At 51.8% G+C, this 16,555-nt stretch overlaps 6 protein-coding genes across 7 annotated transcripts; all 6 read right to left on the bottom strand.

Annotated features, from left to right (window-relative positions):
• Positions 1 to 621: 621 nt before the first annotated feature.
• On the bottom strand, positions 622 to 2,448 carry ABB37_03166 (glucose-6-phosphate 1-dehydrogenase putative (G6PD); the record flags this gene model as incomplete). Its single annotated transcript, XM_015800415.1, has 1 exon — positions 622 to 2,448. The coding sequence occupies exon 1, from the start codon at positions 2,302 to 2,304 to the stop codon at positions 622 to 624; it is 1,683 nt and encodes a 560-aa protein (XP_015660422.1). The 5' UTR covers positions 2,305 to 2,448.
• A 1,732-nt stretch (positions 2,449 to 4,180) lies between these two features.
• Positions 4,181 to 5,268, bottom strand: ABB37_03165 (putative ascorbate-dependent peroxidase; the record flags this gene model as incomplete). Of its 2 annotated transcripts, none has more annotated exons than XM_015800413.1 (1): positions 4,181 to 5,268. In XM_015800413.1, exon 1 carries the CDS (start codon positions 5,159 to 5,161, stop codon positions 4,181 to 4,183), a length of 981 nt encoding a protein of 326 aa, XP_015660420.1. In that variant the 5' UTR covers positions 5,162 to 5,268. The 2 variants fall into 2 exon arrangements, with proteins under 2 accessions (XP_015660420.1, XP_015660421.1); XM_015800414.1 differs by having other exon boundaries at positions 4,181 to 5,265.
• Positions 5,269 to 6,287: 1,019 nt separating this feature from the next.
• ABB37_03164 (hypothetical protein) lies at positions 6,288 to 9,587 on the bottom strand (the record flags this gene model as incomplete). Its single annotated transcript, XM_015800412.1, has 1 exon — positions 6,288 to 9,587. Exon 1 carries the CDS (start codon positions 9,486 to 9,488, stop codon positions 6,288 to 6,290), a length of 3,201 nt encoding a protein of 1,066 aa, XP_015660419.1. The 5' UTR covers positions 9,489 to 9,587.
• A 492-nt stretch (positions 9,588 to 10,079) lies between these two features.
• Positions 10,080 to 11,114, bottom strand: ABB37_03163 (hypothetical protein; the record flags this gene model as incomplete). Its single annotated transcript, XM_015800411.1, has 1 exon — positions 10,080 to 11,114. Exon 1 carries the CDS (start codon positions 10,812 to 10,814, stop codon positions 10,080 to 10,082), a length of 735 nt encoding a protein of 244 aa, XP_015660418.1. The 5' UTR covers positions 10,815 to 11,114.
• Positions 11,115 to 11,670: 556 nt separating this feature from the next.
• ABB37_03162 (hypothetical protein) lies at positions 11,671 to 13,467 on the bottom strand (the record flags this gene model as incomplete). The annotated part of the gene is made up of 1 exon (XM_015800410.1): positions 11,671 to 13,467. One exon carries the CDS (start codon positions 13,465 to 13,467, stop codon positions 11,671 to 11,673), a length of 1,797 nt encoding a protein of 598 aa, XP_015660417.1.
• Positions 13,468 to 14,018: 551 nt separating this feature from the next.
• On the bottom strand, positions 14,019 to 16,199 carry ABB37_03161 (hypothetical protein; the record flags this gene model as incomplete). The annotated part of the gene is made up of 1 exon (XM_015800409.1): positions 14,019 to 16,199. One exon carries the CDS (start codon positions 16,197 to 16,199, stop codon positions 14,019 to 14,021), a length of 2,181 nt encoding a protein of 726 aa, XP_015660416.1.
• Positions 16,200 to 16,555: the final 356 nt, after the last annotated feature.

Below are 16,555 nucleotides of genomic sequence, written 5' to 3'. Positions count from 1 at the left end.
CGTGCTTTTGAAAACCACATTCGTTGAACGTTGACACTGAAAAATGAAGGGAGAGAAAGATGTATCACAACGAGAGCTCCGCAAAAAAAAAAAAAAGAAGAAGGAGCCAGAAAATAGCAATAGTACTAATGATGGTTGACAGTGTTTCAGCGTAACACATATGTCACTGCTCGATCCAGCTCAACCCTTGATGCATGAAAGGCTCTTCCCTCCTTTTTGTTGTTGGCAGCTCCCTCTTTGTTGGCTTTCCCTTCACCGCGGTCTTCCACCCTCCAAAATGAATTTATGCCCGCTCATTTTACATGTCCGGAGGAGAGAATAAAAAATGATGAAGAAGGGAAAAAAAGACATGCAGCACGCCGTCGAACGCCTCTTTCACTTCTGTGCTGTATGCACAAATATCAACGGAGGAAAAAAGTCGGGTCAGTTGAAAATGATAAAAGCCGGGCGCCCCATGCGTGTCGATCCTGACGTGGAGCAAAAGACGTGTGTCAGGCAAGCACGCAAGGGTACGTTGTGACAGTGCTGCAATATCGCTTCACTTTTGTTTTTCCTCGCCTACCCCACGGTTCATGTGTCCGTTTGGGCCTCATAGCGCACCAGAGATCCGTTGTAATGAGCTTACAACTTGTTCGGGGGAAGCCAGTGGTAGCCCTTCTGGAACTTGAAGCCGCTGTTGATGATGAAGTCGTCCGCCTCCTTCGGGCCACGCGTGCCGGCCTGGTACAAGATCGGCTTCAGCTCGCCGCGGTCGATCTGGTGCAGAAGCGGGGTGAAGATATGCCACGCCACATCGAGCTCGTCCTTGCGCACGAAGTTGGTAGAGTTGCCACGAAGGGCGTCGTTGATGAGGCTCTCGTACGCCTCGGGGAGGTGCACGGAGAAGCGGGAGTGGTAGGTAAGGTCGAGCTCGGTCTGGTGTGTCTTTCGGAGGTCCTCGTTCAGGCCGGGCACCTTAGATGTGATCTTCATGTACATCGCCTCCGACGGCTGGGCACGGATGACGAGCTCGTTACGCTGCGCGGCGTCGCCGTAGGGGCGAATCTCATCCTTAAACTGAATGCGAATGGCGACATACTTCTGCTCCAGGGCCTTACCGGCCTTGAGAATGAAAGGCACGCCGGCCCAGCGGTCGTTGTTGATGTGCAGCCTCACCACGGCAAAGGTGGGGCAAGTGCTGCCCTTCGGCACGGTCTTGTCCTCCAGGTATCCGGGCATCGACCCGTCCGCAGAGGCGGTGTACTGGCCAAGCACGCAGTCCTCCTTTGCGATGGGGTCAATGCACTTCAGCACCGCCACCTTCTCATCACGGATGCGCTCCGCATCGAGCGAGTTCGGCTTCTCCATCGCCAGCAAAGCAAGGATCTGCGTCAGGTGATTCTGCATGACGTCGCGAATGATGCCGATGCTGTCGAAGTAGCCCCCGCGGCCCTCCGTGCCGATCGTCTCCTTGAACGTGATCTGCACACACGCGATGTTGCTCGAGTTCCAGATGGAGCTGAAAATGCGGTTCGCAAAGCGCGTCGTGATGATGTTTTGCACCATTTCCTTACCCAGGTAGTGGTCGATGCGGTAGACCTGCGACTCATCAAAGTAAGGCTCAATCGCCTTGGACAGCACGGCAGAGCTTTCGGAGTCGTGGCCGAACGGCTTCTCGATAATCACGCGAATCCAGCCGTGTTGCGGCATCGCCCCTTCGCGGATGCTCTTGCACGCAACGGCGAATGCGCTGGGGGGCAGTGCGAGGTAGAAGAGCCGGTCACCGCCCTTCTCTGCACCCTTGAACTCGTCCTCGAGCTTGCGAATGTGCTCATCCAGCTTCACGAAGTCCTCCGTCTTGTCGTAGTTGCCGGTGAAGTAGGTGATGTGCTTCAGGAAATCCTCCACGTGGCACCCGCGCTCGGAGAGTCGCGTGAAGTACTTGGTGAGCGTCTCGTGCTTCCACTTCTCCACGTCGTCCTGCTTGGTGCGGGCGTAACCGACAATCTTGATCTGTGGAGGCAGAAGGCCTTCGCAGAAGAGCTGGAAGAGAGCCGGGAACGTCTTCTTCTTGGCCAGGTCGCCGCTGGCGCCGAGCACGACCACCGTCAGCGCGCGCACCTTCTGCTCTTCACTTACCTTTGGCACGATGCGCTCGCAGACTTCCACCTTATCCGTTTTCTGGAGCTCCAGCGCGGTTTTCGAGAGAAACTTGAAGACATCATCCGGCTTCTTCTCAAGCACCTGCTCGCGAAGGCTATCCAGGATGTGGTCCACATCCACGGTGTAGGGGTCGCGGTCGAGATTGGGGTGTTCTCCAGACATGGTTGCGGCTCAAGATGTAAAACGAGTTCGTAGAAAGAAAAAATGGGAGATGAAGAGGTTCGGCACCTCGAATAAATAAAACGAAGAGAAGCGAGTACGAAAATGAGAAAAGGAACTTTTTTTTTCCGTATGTGCTACAACCCTGTGCGTTGTCGCAAAGTGGGACACGTGTGTGTGTGTGTGTGTGTGTTGACGAAAGCTCGTTGGGCAGCAGAGTAAGAAAGAACACAAGATGCAAGGCAATAACGGAGAGTTGTTCGGTTCAGTCAGAAGAGAAGCAGCTGAATTGCATCTTAATGCGAGTGTTTTCATTGTGTATTCTTTGTGCGTGTAAAAACAAAACCTCTAGATGTTTAAGCTATCGGAATCAACCATCAGCTCAACAGCAGGAACACTTAAAATGTGCTTTTGCTGAAAAAATCTTTGCACTGAAAGAGAAAAATGAATACAAAGGAGCCCATGCAACGTTGTGAGCTCTCCGAAGACATTAAACGACTGTGGTACTGACGTATCTTATACTTGTCATCCAGCTGTAATTCTTATTTTTAAGCTGAAGGACATTGAGTGCCTACAGTGAAAATGTTTGATGTTTCGTTTTTCTTGCTGTTGTTGATTTCTGTTTTATGTTGTTTTTGAAGAGGTTCTTTCATAGAGCCTGCACTAGAACTAGGAGAAAGGAATACAAATAATAAGTGCTAACTCCTCCAGTCTTGCGACGGGGACTTCGTAAGAATAGCAAACCGGAAAGGGAAAAATGAAACAAGAGAAAACCCCACTCTGCGTGCATGCGGAAGATAACTAGGTTAGGTGTAAACTGGCGTTTACATCTTCAGCACAGGGAAATGAACAGGAGAGGGATAAACTTCGTCTGCACTTAAGAATTAAAAGCATCGGAGAAAAAAAAAACGAATCTAGTAACGTGTTTTCTTTTCTGGCTTCCAATGTCTGTGGTTTTTTGCACTTTTCCGAGTCGGCAGCTTGATCCCAACAAACAAAACAGAAAATGTGTAGTTTCCTGCAAGAAAGGAAGATTGTAAGGAGGGAAAGGGAGATAAAAAAAAAATTATAATAATAATAAAGATCAAGTAAATACGTTCGGGACGTGTAGACGCTTAGTGGAGCGAATAACAAGGGAAAAAGAGCTAAGTAGTAATTTCAATAAGTCGTTTACGCACACAAAGTAAAAATTCGTGTCTCAGTGCTTGGTCGTTTTTAACGGAGAGTGTGATCAGATTTCACAGCTCCGCAGCTTGTTTCATTTGTTCACTACACAAATACGCACAATAACGAAGTCTGTTTGTGTTCTATTTTTTTTGTTTGTCCGTGTTTTTTCTTTTTTTTCGGAGGAAGCCAAAGAAATGAGACGGGTCTTTTTTGTTTTTAACTGTTAAAAAAAGGGGGAAAGAAATGACTGGTGGAAAAGAGAAAACAACGAATACCAACAGGGGGGAAGAAAAAAAGAGCGGGCGTATTTGACGGCACACACCACTGGTCGTTCCTCAATCGCGCCAATGCGAGTAAAGGCGCATCCGCACGTTCTTTTGTGTACTGAAAGGGAGAAGAAAAAAGTTACAGTAACAGTAAAAATAAACGTTTTGGATATAATTTGTAACCGATGCAGCAAAAGAAGGCTTCGAAATGTGTAAAAAAAAAAGAGAGAACGGAATAAATATCAGCAGACAGGAGCACGAGAAGAGCATAGCTCTTTTTCAAAGGTTCAGCTGTAAGTGGCTGTGGAAAGAAGAGCCAGAGATGACCGATAAAATAAAATGTTCAGCCGAAAACAAATTGATGTCTGCCTCAGATATTATTCAGTCGTAGAGAGGGGCGAAAAGGGGAAAAAATCCCTGCAAGATGCACGTTACTTTCTCCCTTTTTACTCTCTCTGCGGAGCCGGAGCATTGTGAAGGTTCTTCGTTCCAAGCTCCGTCAGCTTCTTAAATGCCTTCGCGAAGTCGCTGTTAAAACGATCGTTGTCCTTCGCGTACATCTCGACGTACTTGTGATACTTGGGATCCAAGAGGAGGGCGATGTCGCTGGGCAGCATCATCAGCTTTTTCGTGGTGCGATCCATCATTTGCAACTGCTCGACGTTCGGGTTCACCTCCCACTCCTCATCGAGGAGAGTCGTGAAGAAGGAGTTGTCAAACCCATTGGCGTCATGCGTCCACGGCCCGACAAAACCGGAGTAATCCTGATGGCATACACCGCAGGTGTGGGCACCAATAAGCGCCACCGTTTCTTGATCGTTGAAGCCGAGGCGCGTGAAGACGTTGCGGACGTGCTTTTGAGTCTGCGCGGCGTCAGGCAGGCGGCCATCCGGCCCGCAAACAGACCCATCCTTCGCATCCACGCGTCCCCAGCTGAACGGGATCTGGGGACCGCCCATGTACTCGATGGCGACGTACGAAGCCAGCACCCACAGGTCTGCGTAGGAAATCTGAGGGTACTTCTTCTTCAAGGGCTCGAGCGCCTTTCGCGGCACATCGAGACCATTGTTACCGCTGTAGAAACACTCCGGTTTGAAGCGCATCGAGGCCGAGTTCGGCGACCCATCCTTCTTTTGGCAGTCGTACGAACCTGCCTCGTGCCAGGCGAGGCGCACGAGAGACGGTCCCAGCGGCAGATTATTCGAAATTAAATTTTCGATATCTGCGCGCAGCGCACGAATGTCAAACGGCGGCTCCTCCACACGCGAGCCCCAGGGAGCGCAAAAGACGAAGGTGGCGCCACCAACGACAGTGCCACCCGCCACACCGACGAAGAGACCCGTGACACGACGAGCACCGGTGGAGAAGCGGGGGAGCGCGCGGGGGAGCAGACGCTGCCCGAGGCGGACGGTAGCAAACTTGAACATGGCGTGAAAATAGGGTAGGTAGAGGCTTTTTGTGGTTGTTATTGTTTTTGGTGTTTTTGTTGATGCTGCGGTGGATTTAAGGGCGGTAGCAGAAGTCAGACTCTTCTTATCGTTGTCACGTTTCGCAAGAAAGGAAAAAAAGAATCGGGGGAGCGAATTATTGCGAGGAGCGCGGAGGAAATGTGGTCGGGTTAAATGGGAAGAAGGAAAAAGGTGTTGTTACCAAGCCAGAAGGAAACGAAAGTGGTTAGAAGTGGAAAATGAACCATTTTTAATGCCGATTCAAAAACGGAGCTTGCGCAGTGCCCGCCAGAACCATGCTGTCGCAAAATGTATGAGCTTCCTTCCGGCATGTCCGTTCGCCGGAGCCTTTTCATTGCAAAGCAGATATACTAACTGCATTTTCCGGTGCGCCGTGTGCCGTGAACACTTTTAACCGTGTATCGTGGAAGGGGTAAAACTGGAAAAAAAAAATCGCAAATACCAAAAAGGATATTAGAAACACATCTCAAACTATTCACTCCCTCTTCCAACGAAACGAATCGTAGAAGAATATGGATGAAGGAAAGTTGTAAACAAAAATGAGAAGGAAAGGAGGGGCAAAGGAAAGCTGCGTGGAACAACACCAGCGTACGTGCAAAAAAAAATATGTGTGAAGGTAGACAGGAGGTGAAACCGCGGCAGAATATATATATATATAAATGAAACGAAAAAGAAGAGGCTGGATCCAGCAAGAAGCAAGGCGAAGAACTTGCTTCTGAATAGAAAGCAGCACGCACACTCGCAAAAAAACAAACAACCGTGTGAAAACGAGCATTATCAGTCGGGAGTTCCTTCCTTCACCAAATGTATTTTGCTCTGCAAAGGACTTCAAAGACAAAAAAAAAACGTACACGTTACCACAACCCCGCCGTGTACAAAAAGACTGCGTAAGCACAAACTTTCCTGAAGCGTTGAGAGCTGGGAAGCAGAGGTGCGTTTTCTTTATTTCATCGAATCGTGGCGAAATTTGCAGCAGGCCGTTTACCTTGCGACCTGCACTCTCATTACCAGGTGGTGAACAAGAGAGAAGGAAAGCTGGTTTCTTCGAACTGGAGAAAAAAAAGTAAAACGCGCTCCAACTTTCTCATGCTTTTTTGGAGGGTTTCAGTGTTTTCTCATGGATGTCGAGTCGGCTACTGACTTGTCGCGACAAGGTTTGCTTGGGATCTGGGCTGTCCTTGTCGTCTAGGAGAAAGGAGTGCACACGCGACTCTCCATTGTTGGTGGCTTCTAACAGGGGTGGCTCGCTCATCGCCACACTCGCGTGGTTGACGTCGACCGACCCTGTCGTTTCCGACACAACGTTCGTGTTCCACCGATCCACCGTTTGCGACGGAGGAAGCCGGAGCGGGGACGGACCAGGGCTGTTGGGGCCCGCGCGCGTCGAACCGAAATCGCTGCGTGGAAAGGTCGGGCCGATCACGTTCGCGCCGCTTCCACCGGCCCCGCCCCCCCTACCCGGCGACAGCAGCCCCCTTGGAGAGCGACCCGCGTAGGCGGTCGTACTGCGCTGTGTCGAGGCATGCCGAGGCATCGTCCCCAGCGCTGCGAAAACGTTGCGGATGGGGTGGCGCTGCGGAACGTGGGCGGCCGCCGTGTCCGAGTTGCCCCCCAGTTCGAGCTTCGACGACGTCCGCACCGGAGCCATCGCCGCATCGCCAGTCCAAAAGTTCTTGTACACCGTGACGATCTGAATCACGGCGTCTGCGGTGAAGAAGACCTCCTGGCCCTCCCCGGCAGTGTCATTCGTCTCGCCGCGCCACACCGAGTCCAGCGTGTTGAGCAAGTCCAGTGGACACGGATTGGGCTGTGTAAAGCGCTCGATGCGGTTGCCTGGCGCCATCAGCGGGATAATCGTTGTACACCTGCTCGCGGAGGTGTAGACGGAGAGGCGCGCGCCTTGCAAAAGATACGCCGCGTACAGGGCCATCACGCGCCCGGTGACTTCGATAGGGTTGCTCGTGTTGAACTTGCCCACCGGGGGAAGGGCACTAGCGGCGACGCGGCGTCCGACAATTGCCTTGGTGACGCTATCGTCATCGCCCAAGTCGACGAGGCATTGCGTAGGCGCCAGCACGCTGACGCTTCGCATGCTGTCCGGCGCGCATTTAATCAAAACAGACTGTGTCACATAGGGATGCACAGTGGATTGCTGGCGCAGGAAGGAGAGAAAGCCGATGGTGCTGTTGAAGTACGCATGGAATGCGTCTTGCACTTCCTTCGAGACGGCACTGGGCTTCGATTCGGTCATCAAGACGCTGGACTGTGCGGGAAAGAGGCAGGACCCGGGGACGGCTATGCTGCCGGCTTGCGGACACGAGGCCGCGACAAGGGTGTTGACGGTGCGCGCCTGACGCAGCTGATCCATCATGCGGCGCTGAAAGGACAGGCAACTAGACGTCTTACGCCCGATGCCGGTCGAGCTCGACGGCCCAGCAGTTTCAGGGCCTGCCGGTGAAAGGCAGAGGGCGACAAAGAAGCGCAGCGCGTGGGTCATCTGGAAGTGATCAATCGTGCTCGAAAAAGTGCCGGCGTTGGAGACGAGCCCGTCGATGTCCATCGTTCTTGCGCGTCGGTGCATGCCCAGGGTGCTCCCCTCCCGTGCCCTCGGCGAGGCATCCGACCGCTCCGTGATCGAGCCTGCGCCAATGGACTCCGAGTGCTGGCGGATGTAGCCGAGGAACTGCTGCTGCAGCGCCATCGAGGTAGAGGCGGCTGACGTGTCCTCCTCCGGCTGCGGCACAGCGCTCTTCGACCGCACCACCGCGACGCGCACCACCCGCACCACCCGCAGCCGCGCCGGTGTGCGTAACACCCTGACAATGCCGTACACGGTTGCGATACTCAAAAGCTTCTTTCTGCGACGGCGGCGCGCGGGCGGGGCGTTGAGGTAAATCGGATAGGCCGTGAAGATGCCCAGCGTGAGCAAAACCACCACCGACCCTATCGACAGCGTTAAAAAGCCGGCACAAACGACAAGAACGAAGACGGCGATCTGCCGGCGAGAATGACGCGCGAGGTGGGCACTGAGGGCGAGCTCGAAATACGTGTCTTCCAGCAATCCACGCGAGAAGAACACACGCGCCCGCAGAAGGCTGTTCAACAGTGCGTTGTCCCTGCTGTAGAGGTAGGGTTGAAAGTTGTCTGCCCCGCTCGGCATCGCCGGCGACGCGTTCGTGCGCGACGCAGAGTCGCTGATGGGCACGCAGTAAAACAATGAAATGTTGCGGATAAACAGCAGCACGTGGAGCGTCGCCATGAGCACACACGCCACATCGAAGAGGTCGGCGTATAACGCGACCACCACCATTGCAAGCGCCATCGCCGTCTTGCGCGGCACACGCCACGACGCGACGTCGCTCACACGCAACACCACGTCCACCAACGCGACGTAGGGAATGAGCACAAAGCGGATGGCCGGTGAGTTGAGCGACTCCGCCTCTGTCTCCGCCTTTGCGTCTTCGCCGCCTGCGGTGGAAACGCTCTGCTTGCCCGTGCTGTGCGTCTCTGAGCCTTTCGTCGAATTACGGCCCAGTTCCTCCCCTGCTCCGTTGTATAGCAGCAGCCGACCCTTTGGCACTCGCCCAAAGGTGTACCCGTTGATCTGGAGCGACAGGAGCGCGCTACCGCTGCTTTCGCCTTTACCGAACATCGCGTTTGTGACCAACGTGTCCAGATTGTGCGCCTCTACGGTGCTGAAAATGGTGCGCTTTGCTTGCATGGCGATGCTCACGGTGCGTCGCGCAGCCATCATGTCACGCAGGGTGATTTTTGCCACGCCAATACAGAGCGGCGTGTCGTGGCGGTACTCGTTGGTAGTGACGTTCCCGAGTGCTTTTTTCACCGTTTGCTGCGCATCGTAGTCGAGCGGAGGTGGCAGTTGCAGAAGGCGTATCTTGATCACGCTGTCGGCCGCCGCTAGCGGAAGAGCTGCGAGGATGACCTCGTCAATGGTTGCGCTATGATAGGCAGTACCAACGTCGCTGTTGTTCCAATTGCTCTTAGTGCGTGCCTCGTGTTGTTTCTTGCACATTCGAGCAGAGATAACCTGGCTCTCCAGCTCAATCAAGCGCTCCACAACAAGCTGCAGCTTAAACTGCGGTGTATAGCTTAACTTGTGTGGAATGCGCAGCATCGGCTCCGCTGAAGCGGTGCACTTTGAAGAATTATCCTCTCCGCCGGTGGAGCCACCATGGTTGGCTAAAAGCTGCTTCACTCGATAGAAGCTTTGCGTGTCGAAGGCGCACACCTGTTCCGCCTCGCTCAAGCGAATTTCTACGTGCATTGTGTGAGGTTTTACTTGGCCGTGGTGCGGCAGCTAAACTAGCGTAGCAAGGATGCAACAACGAAAAGGAAAGTGGAGTTCCCGTTGCTTCTCGCGGCTGTGGAAGACAGAAGATGTTGAAACCGAGTGTTTATCAGGCAACAGCACGTAGGACAAGAAACAAGGGGTCTTGAGTGAAAAAAAAATGGAAGAGCGCATTTAGAGAAAAACATATAGGACTTTTCTCCTCTGACACAGACTTGGAGAAAGAAAAAAAAAAGGTCAGCGCAATGGGACTCACACGTCCGTCCTTCGTTGAACGCTTTTCCAACTAAGGCGATGGGTAGGAGCAACCCCAGACTTTGCAACTTAGAAAACCCTTCAACTAAATTAGAGAAAAATGATTATCAATTGGTCAATCAGAAAACGATGAACGTCTCGCAAGCTATTACATCAGTTCGTGTTGTGGTTGCTTCCTTTTGAAAAGTAGTAGCGCCAACGCTGCAGTAAGATTAACGAAAAGGGGCATTACGCAGGCGCGCATATATAAATGGCATATCCCGTCCATTCAACTGCCTCGGTTCACGCAGAAACCTGCCGCTACTCCCAAAGTCAGCTTCTCATGAAATTCTGGGACATACGACATACAAAGAGCGAAATGAGCTCCGTCACAGCAGTAAATTCATTGAACATGATCTGTTGTCGTACTGCAAACTCGCGTGCCACTATTTGCGTGGCCCTCACGTAGAGCGCCACGGCTTGCAGCGCGCCGCTCTGCGCAGTGGTCATGTCGGAAACCTCGCCCTCATAATCCGGGGGAGGTGCGTGAGTTGTGATACGATCAAGCGGCGCCACACGCGCTGGTTGCAACTGTGGCACAGGAATGCCGTCGTCCGGCGCAGTGGGCAACGCGGTATTGCTGTCGCTGGACCACGAAGAAGTGGACAAGGCTTCCATGAGTGCCTCAACTACCTTCGACCCGTTCTCCGCGGCTGATCCACCACGGTGGCCATCAGCCATGTCCTTTGGCGCATCTCGGTCTGCGTCAGCTAGATTGCCAGAGTGCGAGACTGCAGACCTCGCCTCGCCACCGGTAGCGTCTAAACTCGGCGACAGCAGCGCGAGCTGACCACCAGACGCTGCACGCATCGAAGATCGTTCACGCTGCGGTGTCATCATGTCAGTATGTCGTTGTGGGGAATAAGATGAGGTGGTCAACGAAAGAGACGTGCGGCCTCCGGAACTTTTTTTTCCCGGGTGCAAAATCGATTCAACTAAGGTCTGCTGCGCGATCACTTCTTCAAGGACCTCACCCCAGTGGCTTTGTTTTTGTCGGCCTTGACTCATGTTTTGGCGCACAAGCACATCGATAAGGCTTCTTGGGCAATCTTTATAATGCTATTCAAAGAGAAAGACCAAATTACCAGGCAGACAGGCTGCGAGGCGGTTGGGCTAACTGGACTAGAAAGAAAGAAGGACACCAAGAGCACGCAACGAAGAAAAATGGGAGTTCTTCCAGCGTTCTATGAACTACAATTTAAGAAAAGTAAGACAATGAGATGTTTCAGCGTTTTGCGCATGGAGCTTTCACTTAGCGCACCTGGTCGCTTTGCATCGTTTCCAGGAGAATACAATATATACATTTCTGTGTATGTGTGTGGAAAAAAGAAAAACACAAAGAAGAAAAGAATGATCGAGATGTAAAGCAAAAGTACGAAGATAAAAGTTTTTTCAATGTCCTCGCATTGAAGAGCAATGATACGATGGCTTTTAGTGATTTTGATCAAAAACGGTTTCCAGAAGCTTGCCTGTGAACGCGCTACGCAATATATCGACGCGTACGCACCGAGATGATGCGCGAGTTTAAGACGAGCAACAGGGGAAAGAGCTCTGAGAGCGTCGTATCCTTGCTCGTTTTTGCATCGATTAAAAAAAAACTGTGTTGTCGTGGTGATGGTTGCAATTGAAATTGATACAGCTTTGCTGATGTTATTGGATTAAGCGTTATTATCGGGAGTTTTGCTTCATAGAGATGGGAGTGCGTAAATGCGTCGCGTGAAGCACTGCGGTCGCGCGAACTAAACTGAGCCAGAAAGAGCCGTCGACTCATCTTCTTCTTGACCTCACAAGAGAAAAAGAAATGAAACAGCACAGCTGTCACCAAAAAAAAAAACTACTGCTGCGAAGCACGTCAGTAGGGGCGCTACTGATCCTTCTTGGTCTTCTCTGCAGTTATCGCTTTACGCTCCGCAGCCTCGACCTTCTCCGTCTTCTCTCCCTCCTCCCCCCTCCCCCCATCGTTGTCCCCCCCGCTTTCGCCGTCGAAACGAGTCATATCAACGGGGTAGATCCAGCGCTGATAGAGCAAGATGGCAAAGACGACATCGTCCTGAAAACACGCAAGGCGATGCAGCCACGGCATTTTGATGACAAAGGCGAACAAGTCGTCAATAACGGTGTTGAGGGACTTGTAGATGAACGTGCGCCAGGGCAGCTGACCAACACTCTTCATCTTGTAGTTGATAAAAATCTGGGGCGTCATCTGGGCAAATCCGAAGCTGTAGATGAAGTGGACTTGAGTGGAGACGATGAAGGAGTACCAGTTGCGATGCGTCTTGTAGAGGGCGGAGTACACAGCATTGCCGGCCAGGAGTGGTATCATGGCGTAAATCAAGTACCGCACCGCGACATCGTCGTGCTTCTGTGTCTTGGAGTCGTACGAGTCGTTGAAGCCGACAACGTACCCCGCTATGGTCAAACCTTTCGGCTTTCGGTGTGCCGTGCTCGACGTCTGCTCCTGAGAAGCGTCGCCCTGCGCCTCCACTTTGGTGACCTTCATCGTCTTGGCCAGCTTCCAGTACTCCATAAGTGCCCCCAAACCCGAAGGCACGAGTACGGCCCACGATGTTTCGTTACTGTCGAGGAGGTAGAGAAATATGATTGTTTGGAAATAGCAGCTGATCACGATACTCCGCACAGAAAGCCCGCGAAAGTCTTTCTTGCCCCTCCAAAACTTCACATCATTCGAGAAGGCCAAGAACTCAAAGACGGTGTGCAGAAGCGTGACGATGGCAGTCACGGCAAGAAGGTAGGGGTTCTTCGTGCTCACCTCCCACAGCATCCGTTTCGTCTCCTCGGCCTCTGAGTGCCTCGAGAAGCCAATACTCACCTGCGACGCCATTGATTTTTCGAACTGCGTGTACAGCAGCACCTTCCACAGCGGAAGCGGCACCACCTGCACGGTGAAGTTGAATGACTGCGCAGCACTGCTTGCGTTCAGCTCCGCATAATGCTCACGCAGAACCCAGAAATTGTTAATGTACAGCGCAGGACCATACCTGCCCTTCATCGAGTCCACGACCGGCGTGAAGTCGAGGTATGCGTCGGGCAGAGGGCTATCGAAGAACACAACAGGGCTCAAGGTAACGTCTGGTTGGAAGTAGCCCTTGACGACGGCGTCGCTTTCCCCTTCGCCACTCCTACTCGGCTCATTGTGGCTCTTGTCTCCAAAGAGATACTTTTTGTGCACTGTCTTGTCGTGAAAAAAGCGGATGAGCGGTGATGTGGCAGAAAAGGCTACGTGGCGAAGTATCCATGTAACCTTCAGCGTTACCGAGCAGTTAACGGCAAAGCAAGCGCTGAGGTCCACCGGAACAGTCGTGTTGAGCTGGGCAGCAGCTAGAGCTTCGTGGTTGAAAAGAAGGTTGCCGTATTCAATCGGTTCAAACAGCGGTGGCTCCGTTTCGACAACAATGCTGAATGGTTCCCGGTCTCGCGCCAACGGTCGCAACGGTCCTGCGAGGGACGATACAGGAGATGCACCTCGCATGTCCTCCGTCGTGCGCGATGTCGAATCGACTGGCGGCTTAGAGAACATAAAGTTAGAAATAAGCAGTGAAATCATGATGTAGAACACCGCGTTGGACGCGAAAGACCATCCGCCACCACCGCGGTTTGCGTTCTCCTCCCCACGCCGCGTAGGTGTCTCGGTAGCCACCATTGCATTCAATGTGTGGTGCGGCGTTTTCCAGAAATAAAAAAAAAGAGACGAGCTCTATCACGGTGGAACGATTCAACCTTCCGCGTACGTTACGTATGATCTTTTCTACCGTATTTATTATTATTCAAAGTACGTGTGGAAAAACAATGTTGAAAAAGAAATCGCAGTAACGCAGCAATGAGAGGGTTAACAAAAGTGTGTCAATGAGAGAGTGCGTATTATGTAGGCCGAGAATATATTTTTTATGGAAAGCAACCCAAACACTTTACATTTTTTAGCGAAGAGGATCTAGAGCGGAGGCTTAAATGTTGCGTCGTTGAGGCGAAATACCGAAGTGGAGAGCACCTTTGTTTGTCTGTTTTCTGAGCTACTTTTTACGTTACCAAAGCTTGACTTGTCACCACAAACACGGGATAAAGAGGGTAAGCATGTACCGCCACAATTTTTGTAGCCTCATGGGAGAAAAACGAAAAAAGAAGAACAGTCGTGGATCTCTTTCCTTTCGTTAAACGAATATTTCAATGAACGCCTCATTCTCTCTTCAATAATAGCTAACGAATGAATCCCAGCGTGGCGCCGGCATCCCACCAGTCCAGCACGCAAAGCGTTAAGTTCGCCGCTGTGAGGAGGCCGCCCGACAACGCATTGGTGAAGTGTTCTGCGGGAAGTACTCCTGAGAAGCGGCTAAAGAGCTGTGGGCGCAAAGAGCTGTCAACCCCCTTTGTGCTGCGGACAACATCGAAAGCAGTCGGCCCAAGCAGTACGCAAATGACACCCGTCACACAACAAACAAGTGCCATCACAAGCACCGCCTGCCAAGCCTGCAACGCTTTCTTCGCCGTTCGTTTGCGCCATATTTGCGAGTTTGTGAGCGGAGCTGACACACCTAACATCTTCCTGTATTCGGCCCGCGCCATGTCCAGGTTCCACGGAGTGTTTGATCGCGGCGGTGTCAACACCCGCGGCCCTCGGTCCTGTGCGATGAGACGGCTGACGTCTGGATCACGTACCTGGCACAACACGTTTATTTTCGGTTGGGTCGCTCCTGCACCTGCGCCGGAGGCACGGCCAAAGGCAAATATACACACGTGCTGCAGATCAGCACTTGCAGCAATATCAACTGCATCCGCGTTTTGTCCGCGCTGTCGACTGTATTTTCGGCCTAACGTCATGACGAGGGTTTTGTACTTGAGAGACGCAATGTCCAGCCAGGTGACTTCTTCGCTATCGAGGTCGGTCACAACTCCCTCTTCCTCTTTCGTTAGCGGAGACTCGCAAATCGTCGGGTTAATTACGTTTTCGGTGTTGTCAGCTTGCTCAGCGACAGAATCCATTGCGCTTTTGCTCGCAGCAAGGGCAGTTGGTCCGGCTTCTTTGGCGCGAGGAGCGCTCGTTTTTGCGCTCTTCTTCACCGATGTGATGGGTGCGTCCCACGGAAGCAGAAAAAGCTGACAAAGACACACGAAATGAGCAATGTACACTAGCACACGGTACGGGCCAGGAATTCTGCACGTAAAAACAAACAGGTCGTCCACCGCGAAACTCAGTTCACTCAACGCAAAATTCGTCCAGGTAAACCTAACGCTCCCCATATCCAAGTATGTGAGCGGGAGTGAATACTTGCGCATGAGGAAATTATCGTAAATGTTGGGCGCGAACTTGTACAGAAACGACATCACGTACACACCGCCGTACAACATGCGAAAAATCTCCTCCGTTGACACTGTGGGGTGCTCGGTGAGGAACAGTGCCATGCTTGCAACTCCAGCGCACCCCAGCAGTACCGTCGCATCGCGGAGAACATCAAAATAAGAGTTCCCCGTCACCTCTTCCATCGAACGCTGCTGCGCAGAGGTCTTCGCCATGGATATACAGTAGTAAAAGAGACTGATGATGGTGGCGATATTGAACCCGCTCACGTATAGCGTCTCGTGAACAGTGCAGAAAAGCAGAATCAACATGTTGCAGCCCAGTCGCAGTGTACTGCTGTTCTTTGCTTTCGTGGGAAACATACGAGAGAGAGCCATAAAAACGCCCATAGCCGCCCTGCTTGATATTTGAAATCCACGGAATGAAAGCGCTGATCGCAAAGTCATCAACCCTTCGTGATATTGGTTTGCAAGCGTAAATTGATGGTCGCCGCGCGAAAGTAGCATGTTGTAGGCATCCTTTATGCGTTCGGTTTCGTCGCGACAATACTGCCCGCAATTAGGGTTGTGATCCGGGTGCCACTTTTTCATCATGTTACGGTATGCCCTCGTGATCTCGCTTGACGTCGCAGTGGAAGGGACTCCCAACGCCTTGTAGTACGCGTCTGTTTCCACATCGATCAAAACGCGCCAGAGAGGCCAAATGGACCATAACACCGCAAGAAACGGTACGAGGAGAGTCACTATTCGGAGAACAAGTTGCTTGCGGCTCTTAAATCTATTGCCAAAGAGTCTCTTTCTCTCCAAATACTCCCTCAAGCAGCACTCAAGCCACTCTCTATCCAATTCTTCGTTTTGCTCGTCATCATCACGTGATGGGGACACTAGGCGAACGGTAGAGTCCTTTTTCGACTTGATAGCAAAAACTCGCGCCATTCCCTTCATGCGCTGCGTGAAACGTCGAAAGTCGCTGTTCTTCTCCAATACCTCTGACAACAGATCGCGCGAGTCGTTCGCCGTGTCATCCTCGATAACTTTCAAGTTGACAGGCAACATTTTGATATCAGCACTAATCAAAGACATATAAAACAGCACTTTCGTGAAAAAAATAATAGATACGAGAAAAGGAGAAGGACAGCAGAAATATGAAACAGAGAAGTGGAGAACGATCACGCATAGGACCCAAATATTCAAAAGATTGCATTGTGTTATTCTAGAGACTGACATGCAAGGCTCATATTCGCACAATGGCTGCTCCATGGCAAAAAAGAGGCAAGGTATATTTGTCGAAAGAGGAAGAAACAGCAGTGGTCGGTAGAATATGTCATTTCATAGTCCATGCTTTCCTATAAATGTTCACTTCAAGAGCTTTTGATATCCTTTTTTTAATGGAAATGCAGACATGAAGGGAAAGACAATCAAATGTAAGCAAGGATGAA

This window comes from Leptomonas pyrrhocoris (genome assembly GCF_001293395.1).
Source record: "Leptomonas pyrrhocoris isolate H10 chromosome Unknown, whole genome shotgun sequence".
In the NCBI taxonomy this organism is placed as follows: domain Eukaryota; phylum Euglenozoa; class Kinetoplastea; order Trypanosomatida; family Trypanosomatidae; genus Leptomonas; species Leptomonas pyrrhocoris.
This window is presented reverse-complemented; position numbering and strand designations above follow the sequence as displayed.